A 21351-nucleotide genomic window follows, 5' to 3' on the forward strand; every position below is an offset into this window, starting at 1 on the left:
TCACACGCGCCCGCCCTACCTGCTGAGGGCGCTTCTCATTGGCTGAATTGAATGATTGATGTCGAGCGTGATTGGCTGCGGGCCTCAGGGATGAGCTAACGTCATTTGATTGGACGAAAACGAAGTGTCCTAGTAACCGTCGCAATGACTCCGCAGCACGCTCGGGGCGGTGGCCGGTGCGGCCGCGTATTCCCGAAGCCGTGTGCGCACTTTGCGCAGCGTGGGCGGCAGCTCCGCCTCGCAGCCGGATGGGGAGAGGTTCTGTGGAAACTTCGCTGGGCCGCTCACCCCGGGGGCCCTGAGCACCCCCTGTCTCTCCTCCCGCCCCACATAAAGGGACGCCTCCACATAAACCCACCGCCTCCTCCGGCCCCGGGTTGCCGCAGCAGCGCTGTGGGGGCAGGGAGCCGCTCTGCGCATGCGCGGGCCGCAGCGCCTTTCTAGCACTTTCTGGCGCGCAGCCGCCTGAGGCGGCGGGGCCGGGCGGCCGTTATCATGGCAACGGCGCCTCACGCCGGGCGTCGGTTGGGGCGCGGGCGCAGCGCTGGGCGCGTTTGTTGCTGTCTGCCTCGCCGCCCTGCTCCTTGTGGCCGTTGCCTTCAGCTGTGTGCTGGCTGCGGCATGCAGGCACGGGTCGGTGCCAAGGCAGGGCCAAGTATGCAGCAGTGCCCTGTTAGGTTCTTTATCCGGCGTTACAACGGGTGCACAAATGGATGTGCGGAGCAGACTGGTGGCTTCGCCTGGGTCGGAGCTGGGATGGCGGCTGGGGCAGAGCTGTGCTGGGCGATGCCTTCATCTGAGCTCCTGCTGCTCCAGCCCTGTCATTAGGCAGCCCAGCATCCCCAGCTTCATCGATTCCTCCTGGCTAACCTTTGCCCTGTCTCATTCTGCAGCACTGTCACTTATTACCCGGCTTCATTTGCACATTCTTGCACAGACTGCTCATCTGTCGGTTGTGCGCTGGTTGTTCCACAGGGCCTGCTGTGGCTGCTGTTTTAAGCAAGGCCTTATGATTACACACCTTCATTAGGATGCCAGTGAGGTCTGTAGGTCCTAGCGCTTCTTGTTCCATAATGGAGCTAGAACTTGAAAGCAGCTCCTAATTGTGCTCCCCAGGCCCTGCCAGTCGCAAAGTGTTGCCTTGATGTGGGGGTGGACTGAGGCGAAAGCAGCAGATGACCTCAATTCTCTGTGCACAAACAGAACACGCCGGGCTGGCACTCTGTGCCGTTCAGGCGCTCGTGTAACACACAGCCACGTTATGACTTGTATCTGTATCAGGATCTATGCTTGAATAACAATAACCCAACTGTTTCTGAGACGGGGTCAGGTGAGGAGGTAAGCAGGAGATGAAGAATATCATGAAGGCTTTTGCAGGAGATAAAATAGCCTCTGGTTGTTGGCTTAATACAAGGGTGTGGGTGAATGACATTTTTGGCATGTAAACAACACATACCCACAGAAATGCTGGAAGGAGCCCAGGAGCATTTGGAGTGGCCCCAGAGGCACCTGGACAACCCTGGAGAGCCTGGGAAAAGCCTCAGAGCATCTGGAGGAACCTGAGAGCTGCCCCAGCAGCCCTCAGAGGCCCTGGGAGAGCCCTGTGCAGAGCACAGAGGTGCCCAGACAGGACTAGGAAGATGCACATCCTGCTCGTCCTCCACGTTCTGAGCCTGAAGGTAGGAAGCTTATGCAGTTCACTGCAAGATAGCTGAGTAATGCAAAGGCATTAGGGTCCAGATTTATCCCACATGATTATAGGCATGACATTGAATTAAATCGCTAACTCTGGGCTGCTTTCATGCCAGAGTCGGTGGAAGGGGTTGGCTCAGCTCACTCCAGCTCTGAGGAGCACTGTGACTACACCTTTCTCTTGCACATAAAGGTATATGAGGTAACGAAATCCAAAATGTCTCTATCTTACACAAGTATCAAAGGCAGCTGAGATCAATCTGGACTAGACTTGCTCAAGATTTTGTGCAGCTGTGCAGTAATCAGTAAAGACAGCTTTTCCTCCAGGATGTCATGTCATATCTTCAGAGTAAGATAAAAAATGAATACTGCCTTCTTTCTGATTAAAAAGATAGAATGGAGTTTAATCTTGCCTGTGCTTTGCTGCTTGCAGTGTTCTGCTGTCTAGGAAAGTATATTCAGCACAAATTAAATTATCATCAAGGCCTGCTCAGAACAGCATTAGCAAGCTTCTGTGCTCATAAAGCACGGAAAACTCTACGTAAAAGCAGACTGGGGGGAGCCACTGCAGGGCTGGGAGGAGGTTTGCTGGTACACCTGCTGCTGCATTTCCTGCAGACAGAGGGCTTTTTTTTTTTTTCAGTCAGAAGGCAGAGGGCTGTGCGTTAGTGGCAAAGGTCTATTTCCTTTCTTCAGTAGAAATTATGAGCCTCTGTAGTCTATGCTTCTGCCAGCTAACGCTTGTGGTTCAGCCCTCTCTGCCTTCAGTGTTTGGGAAGCTGTTCAGCAACGTGTAGAGTGAGAAATGGTGGCCGCCCCCAGTGTTCATGATGGCAGCCAGGAAGTGGAATTACTCTGCACAGTTAAGACTTTGGATACCCATCCCCATCGTGCAAGCAGGATCACACCCAGTAGAGCGGGTGATAATGCCCCATGGGGTAGCTGCAGTTTTGCTCCTGTGACGATGTCTTTGGAGGTTTCCCTGGGAGATTCAGCCACCTGAAGATCCATGGATTAGGAAGCCTTTCACGTTGTTCAGGCAACGTTTATTTTTGCTATTTATATTCCACTCAGCCAGTACTTCTGTACCTAGCTACATGCAGATCCTCAGGAAATGACAATTCTATTTTAAATACTTTTGCATTTTTTAACTTAAAGTAAAATGCCATTTTTTCTAAGCTGTCTCTGAGAAGGAACACGGCCAAACTGCCAGGAATCTCTGTGGAGCGCTGCTGGAGCTGCAGACCATTTTAGCCCTGTGACTTCTAATGCTCTGGCAGCCCAGCAATTATTGCTACCAGAAGGTGAGCTGGCAAGTAGCGAGGCTGCTTTCTGCCAGAACCTTGTCTCACATGAAGAGTGCCTTCAAAGGCAAACCATTTGTACTAAGTTGACAATTCTGCAAGTCCTGGGAGAAAGAAAATGCAAATTCTATGGTCCTGCATGAACAAAATGATAAAATGCATTCCTGAATGTTCTTGGTTTAGTGGACAGTCTGCACAGAGGAGCTGCTGCAGATTCCCAAGGCAGGGAAGCAGGAACATTGAAAAGTAATAGGAATAGCATGGAAAGGAACAGTTTGACCAACTGGGGCAGAAATGTGTCTCCCACATTGTGTCTTTTATTGAAGACATCTGGTTTAGCTGGGATTTGATTTCTTTGGAAGCTCTCATTGAAACTTGCTGCAAGTGACGAGTAAGGAGACTTCACCTCGTTTAGATGCTTCCAAATTTCCCGTCAGTGAAGTTTGCTGTATGAATTAATGACTAAAACAGGGATGCTAAAAAACATTAGGGGCCACTATTGCCAGGCCAAAGTCCTGGGTTTAATCCAGAGGGAGACATAGCAGTGAAGTTAAAACTAAGCTGAAAGTTGCACTTCTATTTTTTTTAAATCTATTTTAGATTTTTTTTTAACTTTTTATTGTAAATGTTTTTATGAATTGTCTTTACTGCTTTCAGTATGGAAGCACATTTTACTGTGAATACATTTGGTTTGAGAGAAATACCTCGAAAAAAAGTAATTTTTGAGTGCTGCCTTCTCCTTTTACAGAACCACTGTTGTTCATGTGCTATGGGGGCTGTAATTCTTGATTCTTTACCAGCAGGGCAGCAGTTTGTGTCTCTGAAATAGTGTCCTTGTCTGAACTGAGCCTTGGATCTGGGGTGGGGCTGGTGGGAACGCAAACAAATCATGGAACTAATTCTGCTTAAATAGGTACAAATGTGAAGCTCTGAGTTCCAGAGAGGGATGCTGCAGAATGAATGTGGGTGAAAGCCTGCTTCTCAGATTGCAGAGCTGTTAGTGGTGTCATTCCAGGTTTATGGTATAACCAAAGTATGGCATAGGGATGAGCACACCTGGTCATTCCAGTCGTTCTGATTTTTCATTTCTAAGGATAAACAGTACTTTATTTTCAATGAATTACTGTTCCTGAGAGATTTTGCCTCACGCAGATCTTCCAGTGAAGTAGGTATTGCAGGTGGGAGGCTACATCCAGAGGCTGCTGAGTGAGAGGTGCAGCTGCAGAGGTGCAGCTTCCTGGTTGAGAGGCTGTTGTGGTTTAACCCCACCAGCAGCTGAACACCATGCAGCCTTCTGCTCACCAGTGGGATGGGGGAGAGAATCGGAAGAGAAAAGGTAGAACTTGTAGGTTGAGGTAAAAACTACTTACTAGGACAGAAAAGGAAGAGAGGTACGACAGTAATGATAATAATTACATACATATATACAAAACAAGCTGCTCACCACCTGCTGCAGGAGCCCCCTCGGCCAACTCCCCCCCAACCAGAGTTTCCTCATATGATGTCATGTGCTATGGAATATCTCCTTGGCCAGTTGAGGTCAGCTGTCCTGGTTCTGCCCCCTCCGAGTTCCTTGTGCCCCCCCAACCCTCTTGCTGGCAGGACAATGTGAGAAGCTGAAAAATTGAAATGTCTTTGGCTCTGTACAGTGCTGCTCAGCAAAAACTAGAACATCAGTTTGTTCTTAGCAATGTTTTTCTCCTTAGGCAAAAGCATAGCATCATACCAGACACTATGAAGAAAATCATCTCTGTTTCAGCTGTAACCAGGAAAGAGGAACAGCTGGTTGGAATCAAGCAGCAAGTCCATCCAGGCCAGTATCTTGTCTCTAATAATCCAGCAGCCAGAGAGCAGCAGGGCAAGCATATTTGGTTATGGGAGGTGGTTCTTGCAATTCTTTCAGCCATAAGCAAGCATCTTTTTGTTTAATAGCTTTGGTAGATTGTTTTCATATAAATTTATCTAATCACCTCTTGCAGCTATATAAACCTCTGACATAAACGCAGACATCTGTCATGTTGAGTCCCATGGTCTAACCACAAGCTGTGGAAGAGCTCCTTCCATCTGCCTTCATGGTTTCTGCTGAGCTCCTCAGTTCAGAGGGATGCTGTGGGCTTGTTACTTCAAGCTTGTACTCAGGAGGTCTTAAACATTGTCAGTGATTACCATGAAAATGAATGCAATGCTGAAGCAGCCTTTACTTGTCATAAGGATCGATATTAACTGGCTGTTTACATCTCCCTCATGCTTTAAATGAGTGAACTTTGAACGCTGTTCCCATGTTTTCCTCGTTCAGTTCCACTGCAGTACAGTGCCCATAGATAAGCACTGTAAGTATCACCTTTCACTCAGCAGTTCTGCTCCTCTAGAGAATTAGCACTGAGGAGCAGTGACTAACTCAGTCATGAGGTGGGCATATGGTGACACCCCCTGCTGTGACCAAAAATAAATCTTCCTTCACACAAAAGTTGATGTTATCATTCCTCCGTCTCTCTCCCATCTCCTCTTCTCCTCTCCTCCATTCCCAGTGCAGTCCTCTTCCTGTTAGGGATTATTCATTCTCCTTATTGCCCAAAGACCCTTCATCGTACACCTCGCTATTGTCCCATCTCTCTGCATGGAAATCTTTTTCCACTAATGCTGCTGTTTCTTATATCACTGATTAGAGCTGCTTTTCCTCCCACACGTAGAGAACTTCCACAGTGCAGCATGTCTTTTATCTCTATCCACATCAGGAGCCTGCTCATCAAGTTTCCGGACGAGCCTACTTGCTAATGGGTCTGATCTGCTGTGGGAGCAGCTACCGGGTTAGGGATCTGCTGAGCTTGAAGGCGCTGCCCCGCCAGCCTCCCTCTTGTGACTAATCCCCGTCATTGCAACTCGGGAGAACGAGAATTTATGCTCGCAGCGCTTATTTAAGAGCACCCTACCGCAAGGAGACCCTATATCTCACGGAGAGCGTATTGGAAAGCAGGTCAAAGACTTTTCATTTTCATGGACTCCACTTGTACTGGTACACGTGGGAGCAAATAGATATGCTACTCTTGTAAAACCTCAGAACGCTTTAATTCAGGCATCTACTTGCCTGGATTTGATGGTGTTATAGAAAGACTTATTTTAAGATAGCTGTGGCAAAAATCTGTGTTTTGCTGATCCCAATTTTCATTTGGACTTGTTCTACTAATAGCATTTCCATCTACTTCAGTGTGTTCTGAATTAGCTCTTGAAGTAGGAGTGTTAGTCCATGAGGTAGGACGTAAACATCATATGGCTTTCTACTTTGCTGGAAGATAATCTGATATATGATCATAGGCATGGTATAAGAACACAACTTAAAATCACAGAAATCACAGAATGGCCTCGGTTGGAAGGGACCTCAAAGATCATGAAGCCCCAACCCTCTGCCACACGCAGGGCCACCAACCTCCACATTTCATACCAGCCCAGGCTGCCCAGGGCCCCATCCAACCTGGCTTTGAACACCTCCAGGGATGGACAGGGCATCCACAGCCTCTCTGGGCAGCTGTTCCAGCACCTCACCACTCTCATAGTAAAGATGTCAAGGCTCACCTTATGTCCTTCTCCCACAATCCCAGGGAGCCTGGGTGCCTCAGAACAGGAAGAAGGGAGCAACTCTGGTCCTGTTGTGCTGGACGTCGTACTGCAGAACTGCACTGCAGGCACTGAACCATTATTTGTCTCAGTTGGTGTGGTAGTTCATTGGTACAGTCTGGATGAGATGTATTGGCTGGGATTCCATGATACTTTGGAAATACTATAAACTGGAAGAAAGACAAGGGACTAATATACTCCTACAAATATGCTGACATGAAATTTAAGCTACTCTGTCAGCAGCAGGTCAGCTAACCTATTGTGTTTCTGGAGCTTTGGATTTCTTTCTTATGGATACTTGCTGACAGCAGCATAACTGAATTGACATGTAAGAAGAAATTACCTGCCAGAAGAGCTCTCCCATGGCTCAGCCCATAGTGAGAAGGGAGGGAGCTATGCATAAGGAATTTACACATAGATTAAAAATCCTCATTATTAATCATTTCCACAATTAACTATTGCTCTGTAACCAAAGGCTGCAAGTATCTTTGTTTCAAAGTAAGTGAGGTAATCTAGAATCTCTTTTTAAGTAGATTTCTGCTGTCAAGGTAATCTAGGGATTCTGCACATTTACGAGGTGACAGGGCTGTTTCTGTAGGAAGTTGGTAGAAAGGAGCATGTTACCTTGATTGGCTTCCTTTCTTCTTGTAAGTTCTCAATTTTGCATCTTTTTATTTTTATGCCTGAAAACTCACTTTAGGGCTTTTAAAATACCAATTTAGCTCAGTATCTAATGAATACACCTGTAATTGTTTATATCTGCTGGATAGCACTTTTACTACTGCCCATTTGAAGCCTGGTTTACCCTGGCTGCTGGGACTGCTGGGACTGCTGGGGCAGCACAATCGTTGTAGGAGAACAAATTTGTCTACTCTCATCTGGTACCACAACATACAAGCCATCAACCTGCAGCTGAAGACAGCAGTGGCTGTATTTGGAGGAAGAGTGGTGGCAAAGGAGAGACTAAAGCTACCACCAGTGTATGGGAGCTGTTTTATGATTGCATTTTCAGAAGCAGGAGGATTGAAGTCTTGAGGATTTCCCCTGTGCTGCTGACTCCCCAGTAACCTCAGTTTTTCTTCTGTGCAGGCTTGTCTGAATCCCTCCTCTTCCTTCTTCAGATGGTTTGAGCAAAGAACACATCAAAGATGTTGACGTGTCTCTCATCAACTAAATACCAGCAGCCAAGTTATCTAAAGTCATTTTCTGCCTCCCTGCCACTCGGAAGAAAGTGCCTTCAGGGGTTCTCATTGTGTACCCCAAAAGTACACGGCATAACAACTCCTGAGTAAACAGAGGCAAAGTCAGCATCCCCCATCCTCTCTTCTGAAACAGTTTGTATTCACAATAAAACCCCTGCTTTGATCTCTTGCCAAAAATAACACAGACAGTCTATTCAAACATCTTTAATAACATGATATAATTAAAAATATCTAACCTGCAACTCAAAGAAATGAATATGAAGCTTGTTTCAGTCTGTTTCCACACCCCTCCAAACTTGACTGACAGGTTCCAGACCTTCATTAGTTGGCCTGAAAATTTATGAACACACCAATATTAATAGGTGGGGGTGGGAGGGGTGGGTTGTCCTATATGTGAATTAGGAACACAAGGGATTAATAACCAGGTTTGAAAGGATTTGAGTGCCATGGTAGCTTTAAATATCCTGCAAGGCAAATCATTGCATCTGTGAGCATTTAAATTTCTGTTTAAAGTGGTCTGCAGTGAGTTGAAGGCACTTGTGCCTTGGGCTTTAAACAACTTGTGTGTTTAAGTCTCTGAAATATTCTGAGAGGTAAACTCTAAAAGTGCTTTAGTCAAAGGTCAGCATTTGTCTGAATTCATCCATTTTCTTCGCAATAACGTGGAGAATTGTACAGCAGCTCCTGTTAGAAGAACAGAGCAGACCAGAGAAGCTGGAACAGCTGCCAAGTCCCAGAGGAATCCTGAATGTTGGACTGTAAAGTCGATTTGGTCACAGTCTGACATGAAAGTCGTTGGGCTGACAACTGGGAAAGCTGCTGTTCCTAAGTCTGTTCTTGCCTGAAGGACAGTGTTAGGTATCACATTTCAGGGGCAGGGAGACAAGCGGTTCAGTGCAAATGAGTGAGCTGCCATCATGCACCCAATTTTAAGTGTGAGATTAAATATCTTAATATAAATCCTGGTTAAAGTGTTTAAATTGATAGTTTTAACCCTGAGTTACCATGACTTGGCTGAGAGATGGGAACTCAGCTGTGTGTCTGTGCCCTTGGTTTCTCCTTTGATGTTCTGTATGTTTTGTAGAGAGCAAGACCAAAACCTGTTGCTTTTGAAAGATTCAGCCAGCAGGAGCATTCACTGGGTGGGATACATGGATACTGTCACCGAGATGGAAGGACAGGTGAGTGGTGTCAGGAAGAAAATACAAGTTTTCTTCCTTGGAGAGTACAAGCAAGTTGGCAGATGTATTCTGATTGTATTTTAAAGCTGTTCCAGTCTCCATTAGTGGTATGTTGCAGGCATCTTCTCTCTTGTGGGCAAAGAAGAGGACAGAGTGCCTTTTTAAATATAACTTTTCCTAATTAGACAGGATTATTCAATATTAACTTTACAACAGTGCTCCTGGCCCGCCTCCTCCTCAAGGGAATGTTTTCATTAGGTTGACACAAGTAATTGCAGTTGCAGCCCAAGCAAGATCTGTGCAAGCTGGTCTTGTTTGGAGAACGTATAGCTTGTCATCCACTGTGAACCTCAGGCTTCCTGCATGGCAGAATGTGTTTTCTCAGTGTACAGTAGTGCAAATGGTTGCAAACTGAAACAAGGTACTGAGACTCTTGAGTCCTGCAGGAGAACCACCTGCATCCTCCAGGGATTTTCACCTGTGTGATTTCTGTGTATACTCTGTTGGCTGCCCTCTGGCAAGAGAATCTAGTCCTGAAATAAGTCAGTTGTCATCAAAAACACTGCTGTTCCTGTTACTGAAGCTGTTCTCCTTGACCATCACTCGGTATGAGATGCGCATGAACGAGCCAGTGAGCAGCACCACAAAGAGGATGAGGAGCAAAGACCAGACACCTGGGTCAATGCCCTTGAGGAAGCTTGGGCTGTCCTGGGGGATGGTGTTTGTCAGATTCAGCAGGTATCCAAGAGTCCAGACAGATGATGTGTCACCAATCTATTGACAGGAAAAGGAGAAGAGATCAGAAGAAAAACTGGGTAGAACAGCTGTGCTTCTGTGAACAGGCCTAAGACCTTGCATGCTTTAATTGAGACTGACCTGTGGATTAGGCTTGAAATGTGCAGCTCTTCCTCTCTTAGGGCTCTGAGTGCACTGCTGCACCTTAATTGCCCCAAACAGCCTCACCTAAGGTTTCCACTCACCCCCTCTGCTCCATTGGAGCTCACCTCCTCTGCCCTTGGAGCTCCATTTAAGTTCTGCCCTGAGCAGCTCTTTCTTTTCTGAGCTGAGGTGTACCTGTGTGCTGTTTTTACTCCTGCTCTCTGCCTGATTTTCCCTGGTGGGTCTCTGTTGTAAGTAGTTTTGTTTGTGGCTCTATTGGCTGAATGAACCTCAGACTGATGTTGTAGGGCACTTGTTTCTGGCTTTTCAGTTTGAGTTTGCTGGATGGACCCTGGACCTAACCTATTATCTGTCATTTGGCTGGTGATTGCTATGTGGTTGAACTGCTATTACTGATGCTGCCTTGCTCACATGTGAGGGGAGTCACACTTCTATTAGCGAGCTGAGAGATTTAAGAGTAAGCTTTTATTTTGTGAGTGTGAGGACCTGAATCAAATCCTGCTTTCCTAAGGAGCTCCAGATCCTGGAGCAGCTGCCTTCACCAGCTGTAAAGCATGATTGATTTAAAGGTGATTGCAGACATAGGGCAGAATGCTTTGGCTTAGGAAATATTATCTAAGCTTTGTCTGTAGCCTTAAGTGATGACAAAGCAATCTTCCTTCACTTGCTTCTTGGACATGGATTCTTAAAGATAATATTGCTTCAAATAAGTTTTTGACCCATCTATTTTTCATGAGTGGAATCCCTAGCTCTCTGATACTCTTTCTTACTTATAACAAATGTGAATTGATTTTGCAAAAATATATTTTTGGAAAAACCTTGTTGGTTAGGTCTTGTAACACTGGAAACAGTCTGACTGTATTGAAATCATCTTGCCCTTGTAATTGGATGTACCACACAGTAGATAACTGACCTGGAATGCAGCCTCAACAGACTGATTGAAGTCAAAAACATATCCCTTTGTACTGAGGTGAAAGATGAAGACAGATACAATGCAGTAATCAGCAAGTGCATCCAGGCTTGTCTGGGTCTCCTTCACTAGCTGGTGTTGTTTCCAGAGGAAGAACAAAAGGAGGGGAAAAAAAGTAAATATTCAGTAGTTAAATGTCAGGCATGTTAAAAATGCTCCCCTTCTGTCTGGAATTGGCTGCAGGACTGGAGGAGGGGGTTTTAGTCCTGTCCTTCATGCTGGTCTGTGGTCTGGAGACCAGTGCCACCTCTCAGTGCCTTTTTCCCAATCTCTTTAAGGGACCTGGCAGTTTGAAGAGCTTCAGAACTGGCAGCCAGGTCTCCTACAGCTGTATTGCAGATCAGCTGCTTGATATGACTTTCTGCTCTATGCTTAGGCTAAGCTAATGCTGCAGCCTTTCTCTCAGCAGGATCACTAACAAGGCCTTTCCCTCCTAAACAAAAGAGAAAACTTTAGGGAACTACTAATGGGACTTTGCTACCCCACTAGCAAACCCTGCTAGTTTAGATGTAAGGAAAGGATGTCTGGTTGTTGTATGCTTCAAATGAAGGTGCCCTCATAAGACACCAGCTGAGGAAGAACTTCTGGAGACCCTACGGCTTGGTCTGCATGAGCCCAGATGAAGTGGGATAGTCGTTGGAGTCTGAGCAGATGTGTTCCTTACACTAAAAGAACGGAGGATAACAGGAAGATCAAAGTGATGTGCAGGAGTGAGTAGACAGGCTTCCTGCTTACTCCTTTATGTGCAGTATAAGGTATTTGTGGCTTCTCATGTGATTAAAAGTAAGTGTAAGAGTAGCAGCTGAGATTGGAGAGGAAGGAAAATAACTAATAATGACTTATAACTGTTAGTTTTGACCCATGCGGGCTTTACCAAAAGGTTCCTGGCTTCCCACTATTATTCCACTTACCTCTTTAACAGACATTTCACAAAGCTTGTTGACTACCTGACCCAAGTCAGGAGAGGATGTGGTTTTCCTCAGGAAATCCATGGCCTCAGGAATCACCTATAATGGCAGCAAAAACAATTGTCACTTCCTTCCTCTGGATGCATCCTCTGAAATTCACTGTCTTTAGGATCTTGCACTGGTCCTGGCTTAACATTCTAATGATAGATGCAAGGTTTCTGATACAAACATGTGGATGGTGGAGCATCCTGCTCAAAAGCTGGTTTGCTCAAAGTGGGAGTGGATCTTTTGTTTCACCAAGGACTTGGTATAGAAGGTCCTGCTCAGCGTGGCTCCCACCTTGCCCTATATCCCTGCTGGATCATGTGAGCTCCTTTATGGCTCAGTGAAGCCCCAGAGTCTGACAAGCAGACATTGCTGGAACATGGAATGAAAAGGCTTTCTCATTGCTGTTGCTGGGAAGCCTGTGGTTCTTATTTGAACACCTGACCCCAATGATGGGGAGAGGACAAGAGAGCTTGTGTGGCACTAAGCAAAGCACTGGCCCACTAGTAGAGGACGCTGTGGCACTTCCCTCTCTATTAATGACTGAACTGGTCCCATTTCTTGTGTTCCCAATACTAATTGCCTACCCCAGAGTAAATGAGAACCCACCAGAAACCTGGTTTGGAGGGGCTTGGCAGCACTTTTGGGGAAATTATTGAGGAAGCTGCAGGAAGAGGAGGAGTTGAGCAGTCTTTGCATAAGTCTCACACAGGCAGAGGGATTGCTGGTGCCAGTGATGTTGAAAACCTGGTCAGGGTTGGGGATATCCAGAGTGTCATCACTGACAGTACAAGGCCCTGTGTGCACTGAGTTCCACTGCACTTCTTGGGAGTAGCTGAGGGGCCAGCAGGGGTTAGGCACAGTTTTAGCACTTCCTTGTTCCTAGAGAGAGAATAAAACAAGGGCAGTGGTAGTGAGAGAGGAAGTTGGCATCCCAAGGCTTTATGGTTAAAATGCACATGATGAGGAAAAGTTGTTTTTTCTAACATCGTATTAGAATAACACCATGTTGTAATTGAGTGGGCATGCTGCAAAAGGTTTGTCAAACCTTATCTCAGCTATTCAACTGCAAGACCCAGACTGATGCAGCGGGATCCCAACTCCTGCTGAGTTCAGAGTGAGCTGCAGCAGCTGGATCTCCCGTGGAGGCTGAGGAGTCCTGGCTTGTGGGAATCATGGCCCTACCTGCTCAATGAATTAAGGTACTCTTTCTAGTTGAAAGGCCGTTCTGGTCTCCTTTCCAAGCGGTTCCTGTTTTGCCCATTTTCACAAGCCTGATCTCTGAAACGCAAGGTGATCCTGTTTGCATTAGGCAGCCAGCCGGGCATGGGTAATTCACTGTTTTGTGATGCTTTAGCCCCCATGCTCTCCATTAGCAAGCATGACCTGGGTGGCATGCAGGTTTCCAGCCCCCTCTCAGTGGCTGCTTGCCTACTAAAGCTGTGTGGGGCTGAAGAAGCCCTTTAAGAATGAGTGTTCTTTGTCTCTAGGAATTCCCCAGCATAACTGTGGGTAGCAGGTCTCTGCAGGATATCCAGGTCTCTACCCTGAGTGCAATTTTAGCACCTCTGGAGAGGGATTTTGTGCTCCACTGTATTAAGTAGCGAGCCAAAGATCCTGTTGGTAGGAAACCCAGGAACAGGTGCCTTTGTGTCTGCTTGGAGGGCATTGATTCAGACATCGAGGAGCATGTTTGACAAATGCCCTGGGCTTTTTTTTAGATATATGTGAACGCTCTCTCCTAAAGACACATACTGACATTTTGCAGCTACACCTTATGCAACTGTCATTCAGTACAAAGAGCTGCCATAATATCTAGGAACCTTCTAAGAGCCCTTTTGGCAGATACTCACTTGTATGAGCATGGAGAGCAGCCTGCTGCGGAGCTGGTCTGTGCCGTGGCAGGGACAGTGGTGGGTGTGCACCGTGTGTGTCTGCCCATACAGCTGCAGCCTCACTCCCTCCTTGAGTATCTGGTTCCCTTCTACCTTGGAAGTGAGCTGTGTTGAGGTTCCTCCTATGGACAGGACTTCTGCCATCCCATTTTTGGATGGGACCATTTGTCCTCGCCAGTTGTACTGACCCAAAAAGAAACAGAGAAGTAGTTCTTAAGGCTTGCTACATCTGGGTTTTAGTCAGATGCAAACATTAGTGCACACAGAAAGCAACTTCTGGTGCAGTACAGCCCACCTGTTTCTTTCCCCCCACAGGACACAGGGATGCTAAACTGCTGGCTTTGGAGGGAGCAGTGTCTGTGCAATGGCTGCCATCTGCACAGAGCTCCCCAGAGTGAGAGCAAACAAGGCTCACCACCTGGGATAGCTGATCTCAGCAGTGCTGCAAGCAGGGGAGAAGGTGGTTGTAGAGAGTGAGAGGGAGGTCTCCAGGTGGGCAGATATGGACTTCAGGAGCTGCCTGGATGCTGAAGCACTCTCCCATCAGAAGAACCCTATGGTTTCATCTTCCACGGAACTCATTTTGCCAGTGCTGAAGTTAGTGATATGGACAGGAAAGCTTACACTGACTGTAGACATGAGCACTCTGTCGCTGTTTTGGGGAGTCTGCCTTGCTGCCAGCAGGGTTAGCAATTCCCTAGCTGGTGCATGCTTGCTGCAATTTATCAGACCTGCCTTTCACTTCCCTGCTATGGGGTAACTCAGTTGCTGCTATCTAGCTTGCTTTTCTTTTGCACTTTGAATCCTTCCTGAGGTGCAGCAGATTGAGAATGTATGGAGCGAGCAAGGAAAATTAAATATACTTTTGTAGTTGTTGTTCAGTTAGTACCTTCTGAATACAGACCAGGCCTCCAGCATGGGACACCTAGCTATACTCTTACTAGCATCAGAATGAGAGGAACATCTATGGGCTTTTTCCTTGCTTTGCTGTTCACAGGTTGTTTCCTGTGGACAGCTGGACTCCAGTGACAATTGCAGAATACCCTGCAGGCAGCAGCAATGCATTTGGAAGTTGCTCTTAGCTAGAACTGTAGGGATCTGATCAGGGGAGTGAGGACCAGGCTGTTTAAAGTTATCAATGTGTGTTGTCCAGGAAATTAGGGCAGCTACACAAGCATGTTATATTTGGTCCTTCAACTCATTTTTAACCCTATCACATCAGGTTCCCTAGCCAGCTAGTGTTGGATATAACATGCCTCCTCTAAAAATTCTTTACCTTGAAGAAGTTCTCCAGAATGTAGTTAACAGCAACCCAGTTGAATGCTTCCTTGTCTGGACTGGACAAGATTTGTACCCCCTGAAAGTCAAAGGGGGATGACTTCAGGGCCACAGTAAGGGCTGCAAGGAGATCATCAGAGAGGGTGGGGTGGCTGAGGCTAGATAGAAAAGAAGAAGAGGGCATGTTTATTGTGCTTTGCCAGGAGCAGTTCACGGTGGGCACAGCTGCAGAACATGTGCTGTTCTCCCCATTTTGGGTAGCAGCGTGATGAGACACATAATTCTGCTGCTGCTTCCCTCCCTGCTTGCACAGCACTAGTGGCAGGAACAGCCTGCACAATACAGATGGAGATCTGATTTGATCAGCTGTGCCACCATTCAAGAATTTGGGTGTTTAGTACCCTCTGCCACTGAAGGATGCTGTTGCCTTGCCCCACTGACCTTCTCCCTCTAGGCCTTACTCTCACCCAGTGTCTGAAAGGAGAGAGTTCCCAGTAATGAGGTGACTGAGAGCAGTTTCCACGAAAGTATGTATCATAAAGTGGATCTTCCCAGCACTGCTCCCAACCTGCTGACAAGAAACACCTCTGCAGCCCTGTGTTGCTTGTCATGTAAACTGAAAACAGCTTCCAGACTGACAGATGTTTTCCCTGGCCCTCATTACAAAAGCGACCTGTAGCAAGACTCATCTTCATAGCTGCTTTGGGGGATGTGGTGTGGTCATAGCCATGCTGTACTCCCCTTGAGTGCATGGGGAGCTGAAGAAAGTTTACCTGACCAGCAGATTAGGGATGAAACACAGTAGAGCAAACAGGGTGAGATTTGTTTATAGAATGATGTGTGCTGATCTCTGGGTGTGGGTTTGCAACATGCACTCACTTCAGCTGCCTTATGCTGGTGGTTGCTCCCAGGTACAGGGGAGTCTGGCTGTGCTGCTCTGCCGGGATCTTGCTCTGGGCCCAGTTCAAACATGTATCCAAGCTCTTTCCTACTTTCTGAGGAGAATCTGAGTAGTTCAGGATTTCTGGACCTGAGGATCAGGGGAAAGAATGGAATTTTCTATGGGAATATGTGGGAGAAGTGAGAGCTGTTATTAGAGAGCCTCCAGGACATGCATAAAGACAGGACACTTCACAGGTGGAACAAAGGAGTTCTTCCTGTTCTTCCATCTTGCTCTTCTGGGAGCAAAAAGGTAAACATGTGAATACCAGGTTGCGTTAACCTAACCCCAGCTATGCTGCTAAGATTTCTTGTGAATGACTGTGAATCAGATGCGTGGCTGCTGCAACAGCTGAAGCTGTCTCAGCCCACAGAGGGGAAAAAGTGTGGCTTTAACCACTGTAAATGATGAGCAAAAGGCTATGCAGACAGCACTGAAACTGATGTGCCAGATCCTTCCTCCAGCCACTTCCTCCTGTGTTGGTGGAGGTGGTTTCTGAACCCTGAGCCTACAAGCTCTGCTCTGGAGGAAGTTGGTGCTGTGCAGAGGGAAGCTGCATGCAAGCCCTGACTCATCTTGCCAGAACAATTCAGCACGGCTTTAAGTGTTGGTTCTGATCTACTACCCAGAAAGAGCCAAGAGCCTTGCTTCCCCATCCTCTGTCCCTCTTGCCTTGCTGGCTGTGTCCCCCTCCCATCAGCTTTGCTCTCTTGGGCCTGCATAGAACTGAGCTGCTATTGCCTATGGCCGTACAGACTGAGGACTGCCTCACTCTTCTGGGAAGGAGACTTGCCTTGGTCTCTTCCTACTGCTGACAATTTACAGCAGTTTCAAATAAGTCTTTGAACACTGAGCTGCAGCTGCTTTTTTTTTCAACCCAGACTGTGACTGTGGCAGCAATCAAAGGATACGCAAGGTTTCAGGGAACCTTGTTGTATTATTTGTAGGTGGCTTACTTTGCTACCAGTCTGCAAGAGCATCAATCCCCTGCTTGTTCTCTGGTTGCCTTGCTGCTGAGAGTTCAGGGTTTCCCAGCATCCTGTGATAATCACATTTCAACATCAAAGCAAGACTGAGAGATTAAAAAAAAAAAAAAAAAACCCGAAGCATTAAGGCATGAAACCCTTTTTGATGGCATTTGTGGGGCTGAAGCGACTCAAACTATGAGGAACACTCCAGTATTTTCCAAAATGTGACACCTAAAGCTGAACAGAACTCGTGCTTTTACCATCAAACCCTGCATAAGGGGTAAGAGTTGTCATGCTTGGAGCACAGTGTGGAGGAGGGAGAAATTGCCAGGAGTCAGCCTGTGGCCAGGCTTGCCTGCATTGATGCTCACATCTCCCCTGGGTGCGGAGCTCAGCAGCCTTGTCTCGATATAGGAGCCAAGGAAGTTGCAGTAATGGACCATGTATAGTTTTTTTCTGTTTTTATCCACCCCATACTAATCTCAGAGACCAGCAAGCATGAATCTGGCACCTTACCTTGCACCGTGCAGGAACTACATTCTTTGATCACCCCGGTCTTGTTTGCCTTGGTGGTGGTCCACTGGTAGATGAACAGGATGGTGCGGGATGGGCTAGCATCCAGAACAATGCCATACTGGAAAATCCCAAAAACATTTTAGATGAATACCACTGAATGCTCACTACTTTGTTATTGTAGGGTTGCAAAGTGTTACATAGGTACCCTGGGTTGCCTAAACTGCATTATTTGAGTTAGCTTTTTACATTCAAAGAAAGAGGTGGAGACAAAAGGTGAAGTGCATGTGCAGTGAACCAGCAGCATTACTGAATGAGAAGCAGCAAATACCCAGAGATGTGTAATTCCTACAGTGGCATGCTCTGTAGCTATTCCTGAAAGCAGGCAAAGGGCTTCTATTACAAGCTGAGCCATCTGGAACTCAGAAGAGGCTCTAGTGCAGTGGAAGAGAGATCTATGCAGTCTGTCTGATTCTGAGACTCTGACTGCTCTTGGGTTGGTTTGTTAATGAGGAAGGCTTTCATGAAGCACTCAGAGGGCTGTGGCTTGCTCCTGCTTCTGAAGAAGCTGAGAATCTCACATCCCTACTGCAGGGAGGGAAAGATGTGATCTGGGTTTGCTCTGATGTGTGCCAAGCCTGTTGAAGTTGCAGCATACACTCTTAAATGCAGTGGTCCCATGGAGACCAAGATGATGTCTCGGTAGAAACTGCAGCAGCCAGCATGAGATTTCTCAACACGTGCTCTGCCATGTTCTCCTCTTGTATAGTTACATAGAAAGCCAAGGGTTTCCCAACATCCTGTGATAATTACATTTCAACATCAAAGCAAGACTTGAGAGATTAAAAAGAAGAAACCCCCCCAAGCATTAAGCCATTTTGATGGCGTTTGTGGGGCTGAAGCGACTCAAACTAATGAGGAACAGTATAGTATTTTCCAAAATGTGACACCTAAAGCTGAACAGAACTCGTGCTTTTACCCTCAAACCCTGCATAAGGGGTTAGAATTGTCATGCTTGGAGCATAGTGTGGAGGAGGGAAAAGTTGCCAGGAGTCACCCCGTGGCCAGGCCAAGGGCTTTCTTGGTCTCTGCAACGCAGGATCTGGTCTGTTTGGGTAGCCCAGTGTGGAGCCAGGAGTTGGGCTCACCGGCCCTTGTGGGTCTGTTCCAGCTCAGGGTATGATGCTATACTGACTGAGCTGGAGTACCCCACAGCCCATGCTCAAAACAGCCTTGGTGCTAGCATAGGATTTCACTTCACTATCGCAGCCTGGGACACCTCTTACATGGGGAATCAGTGCAGGAGATCTGGGAGGTATATGATAGTGTATGGTCTTACCTGCATCTTGCACAGAAATATTCATAACGGTGGCTGAGTGGGAGGGGAAACCTTCAGAGAGGTTTATGCTGTCAGAAAGGTTTTAGCAGAATATGGAGCCTGGCTGCAGCCCTGAGCACTGCCTGCACCCTTCTGGGAGCTTCCAGCTTTAATGGGCTCAGTGCTGGGGCCAAAACCCAAGCAGAATGCGGAAGGACACAGTTCTACCCAAGCCTGCTGGCATCCTCCCACATGAGTGACAGCTCATATTTCTGGCAGGGACGTGTCAGCTGCGCTAGGAGAAGAGGAAACGAGTGGTCTTGGCAGAGAAGCTGGGATTTTTTTCTCCCTCAAAAAATGAGAGGCTGCTGCTTGGAGCGCAAGGGGTCACCGCATTGATGCCACAGATCAGCGTCAGGGAAGGACAGAGAGCTGCTGGGAAAAACTTGGAGCAATAGGATTTTTTTTAAATCCAGTTCAGTTTGACAAGCATGAGAAAGGGCAGCGTCTCTAAACTTGCATGTTAACCTACTTCTTTTAAACCACATCACGCAACTGAGCTCATCTCAGCAGCTTTGCATCAAGAGCAGATCTAACTGCTGCATTGAGCAGGCTGAATCTTTGTCTAAAATCAAGAGAGTAAGAGACAGAAGAAAAGTAGAAAATAAGGAAATAAATAAATTGGTTTTCAAGAAGGAAGCAGCACTTTCCCTGTGTTGAAGCTGTGGCTCCTTGCTGCTGTGGGCTGCTTCTGCCTAGCCTGCATCGAACATCACTGCTGATGGATGGATGATGGTCAGCCTGCTCCTTCCCTGAGCAGCTGGGCACTTGGGCCCAAAGAGGGTGGTTTGTCTTTGGTTGAAAAAACCACAGCATACTGAAGGATGCCCTCCCATCCTCAGACTTGTTCTGATCCCTCAATCAGTTGTTTCAGGCTACTATGTCACTCAGTAGTGCGATGAATGTAAAAAGCAGCAACACACCTGTTTGTAGTTCAAATGCCTAGCTTGCACCAGGGAGGAGCACAAGGAAACTGGCAGGTTCTCCCCAAGAAGCAGCCCTGGAGCTGAGGACACTATCTTTTGCATGTTGCCCTGCGTGACCTTGTTTGCCCACCCCTGACAGAACCATTCACCCTTACCTTGGTCCTGAGCGGGGCAATGGGCACATCTTTGGTGGAGACGCAGAGCAGCACGATGCCTGTCAGTCCTGCCACGATCACCAGCCAGGGGGGAAGGAGCTCTCGCCAAGACATGGAGCACTTTATACTTTTTTAGACAGTGAAAGAGGAAGCACAGGAGTAGCACAGAGCCCACATCTGACAGCAGCTGCTTTCGGCAGGCTTTAAGAAGAGGAGAAAGGCGGAGCCGGGGCCAGTCTCTGGCTTCAGCCCAACCCCAAGCCGCAGGACCATGAGAAGCACATAGGCTGAGCCACGAGTCCTTCAGCCGGCCATGCAGTTGGTGCAGCCGTGGCTTTGTGCCATTCAGGCGCTCACTCAACAGCGCTGCAACCTCGAAACCGCCCTGGGCGACGGTGTTGAGGTAAACAAAAATGCTGGGCGAACTCTGTTTAATAAGCAGAAAGCAGGCAAACTCTCATCGCTTTGGTATTCTGTGCCTGGCAGTGCTAGTGAGAGTTGCCAAAATTAGAAGTCAGGAAACTCTTGTAGCTGGGTTTCCTTTTCATCTGAGAGCTGTGCACGGTTCCACTGTGGGTCTGGGGCACTCCCTGCAACGTGCCTTTGTCTGTGAGGGGTGGTTTTGGCATGCTGCGAAGATGTCTGTGTGTTTGGGTTTCCATGTGCAGCAGGCTCTGGGTGGTTTGCCCTTTGCTATGGGGGCTGCTCAGGCCGTTTGTTCACCTGAGCTGAGATTGCTACAGTGCCTGCATGCCCCTTCTCAGCATCCCCATGGGAAGCACAGCCCTAGACTTAACAAAACGTGCCCCTCTTCCTCCTTTCCTGTGTCACAAAGATACATCTCTGAAACCAGAACTTCTGAAGAAAAATCTCATAGCCACAGGAGGGATATTTCCTTCAAGTATTCTGATCTACTTCCTAGTGATTGGGTCTAGTAATAAAACTGCAGCTGCTCTAAAAGATTTTTGGCTTGAACAAGCTGGGCTGTTAATTAGTACAGACCTCTTGTCCCCGTGGCTACTGGAGGCTTCCCCTGTCAGGCCTCTTCCTGCAGAATCAGAAGAATGGAGATGTGTGTCTTAGTGTTAGAGCTGTTTAAGCCTTGTTTTCCTGCAGATTCAGAGTTCTGTTGGAGTTTAGTGGCTCACATCAGGATATTTGTCCGAGAGCTCATGCCTGTGGGCTGCTCATGGCAGTTCATAACAGTATTGTGGCACTGATAAAGAGGCAACCTTGAGACAAGGGATCCTTTTTTCTGCCCCTGCTTCAGGTGGACTGGGAGGCTCTAAATCATGAAGTTAGAGTTGTTGTTCTGCCAACTGCTGGGCAGTTGCCAGAGGGGTTTTTGTGATGACTTGAATTTGAACTTCTTTGAACTAAAAATGTGCAAATATTCCTATGCAGCCACAAGGGAAAGTACTGCAATCTGCTTCTGTGTGCCATGTCTGGATAAGTTGCCTGAGGTACGAGGTGTCCGTGTAAAA

The 21351-nt window shown here is 47.3% G+C and overlaps 2 protein-coding genes across 4 annotated transcripts in view; one reads left to right on the forward strand and one right to left on the reverse strand.

Annotated features, from left to right (window-relative positions):
• Positions 1 to 661: 661 nt before the first annotated feature.
• NELFB (negative elongation factor complex member B) overlaps positions 662 to 21351 on the forward strand; it is a 38142-nt gene continuing 17452 nt past the window's right edge. For 2 of the 3 annotated variants that reach the window (XR_016458848.1, XM_031601550.2), the window contains exons 1-2: positions 3622 to 4809; positions 8897 to 8991. Coding sequence is in view for 2 of the 3 variants with exons in the window: in XM_031601550.2 (XP_031457410.2) it covers positions 4626 to 4809; positions 8897 to 8991 (279 nt within the window). In the remaining variant the exon portion in view is untranslated. Of the gene's footprint in view, positions 1680 to 3621; positions 4810 to 8896; positions 8992 to 21351 lie in introns of those variants that run through there. The other variant, XM_090121350.1, reaches the window with a different exon arrangement.
• On the reverse strand, positions 8998 to 20541 carry LOC116234159 (ectonucleoside triphosphate diphosphohydrolase 2-like). Its single transcript, XM_031601552.2, has 9 exons — positions 19868 to 20541; positions 17412 to 17529; positions 15867 to 16017; positions 14986 to 15145; positions 13668 to 13892; positions 12424 to 12696; positions 11773 to 11868; positions 10805 to 10933; positions 8998 to 9765 (listed from the first exon to the last, which is right to left on the reverse strand). The coding sequence occupies exons 1-9, from the start codon at positions 19979 to 19981 to the stop codon at positions 9535 to 9537; spliced, it is 1497 nt and encodes a 498-aa protein (XP_031457412.2). The 5' UTR covers positions 19982 to 20541; the 3' UTR covers positions 8998 to 9534.

The sequence above is a fragment of the Phasianus colchicus genome, chromosome 19, assembly GCF_987193195.1.
Source record: "Phasianus colchicus chromosome 19, bPhaCol1.hap1.1, whole genome shotgun sequence".
NCBI classification, from domain to species: Eukaryota; Metazoa; Chordata; class Aves; order Galliformes; family Phasianidae; genus Phasianus; species Phasianus colchicus.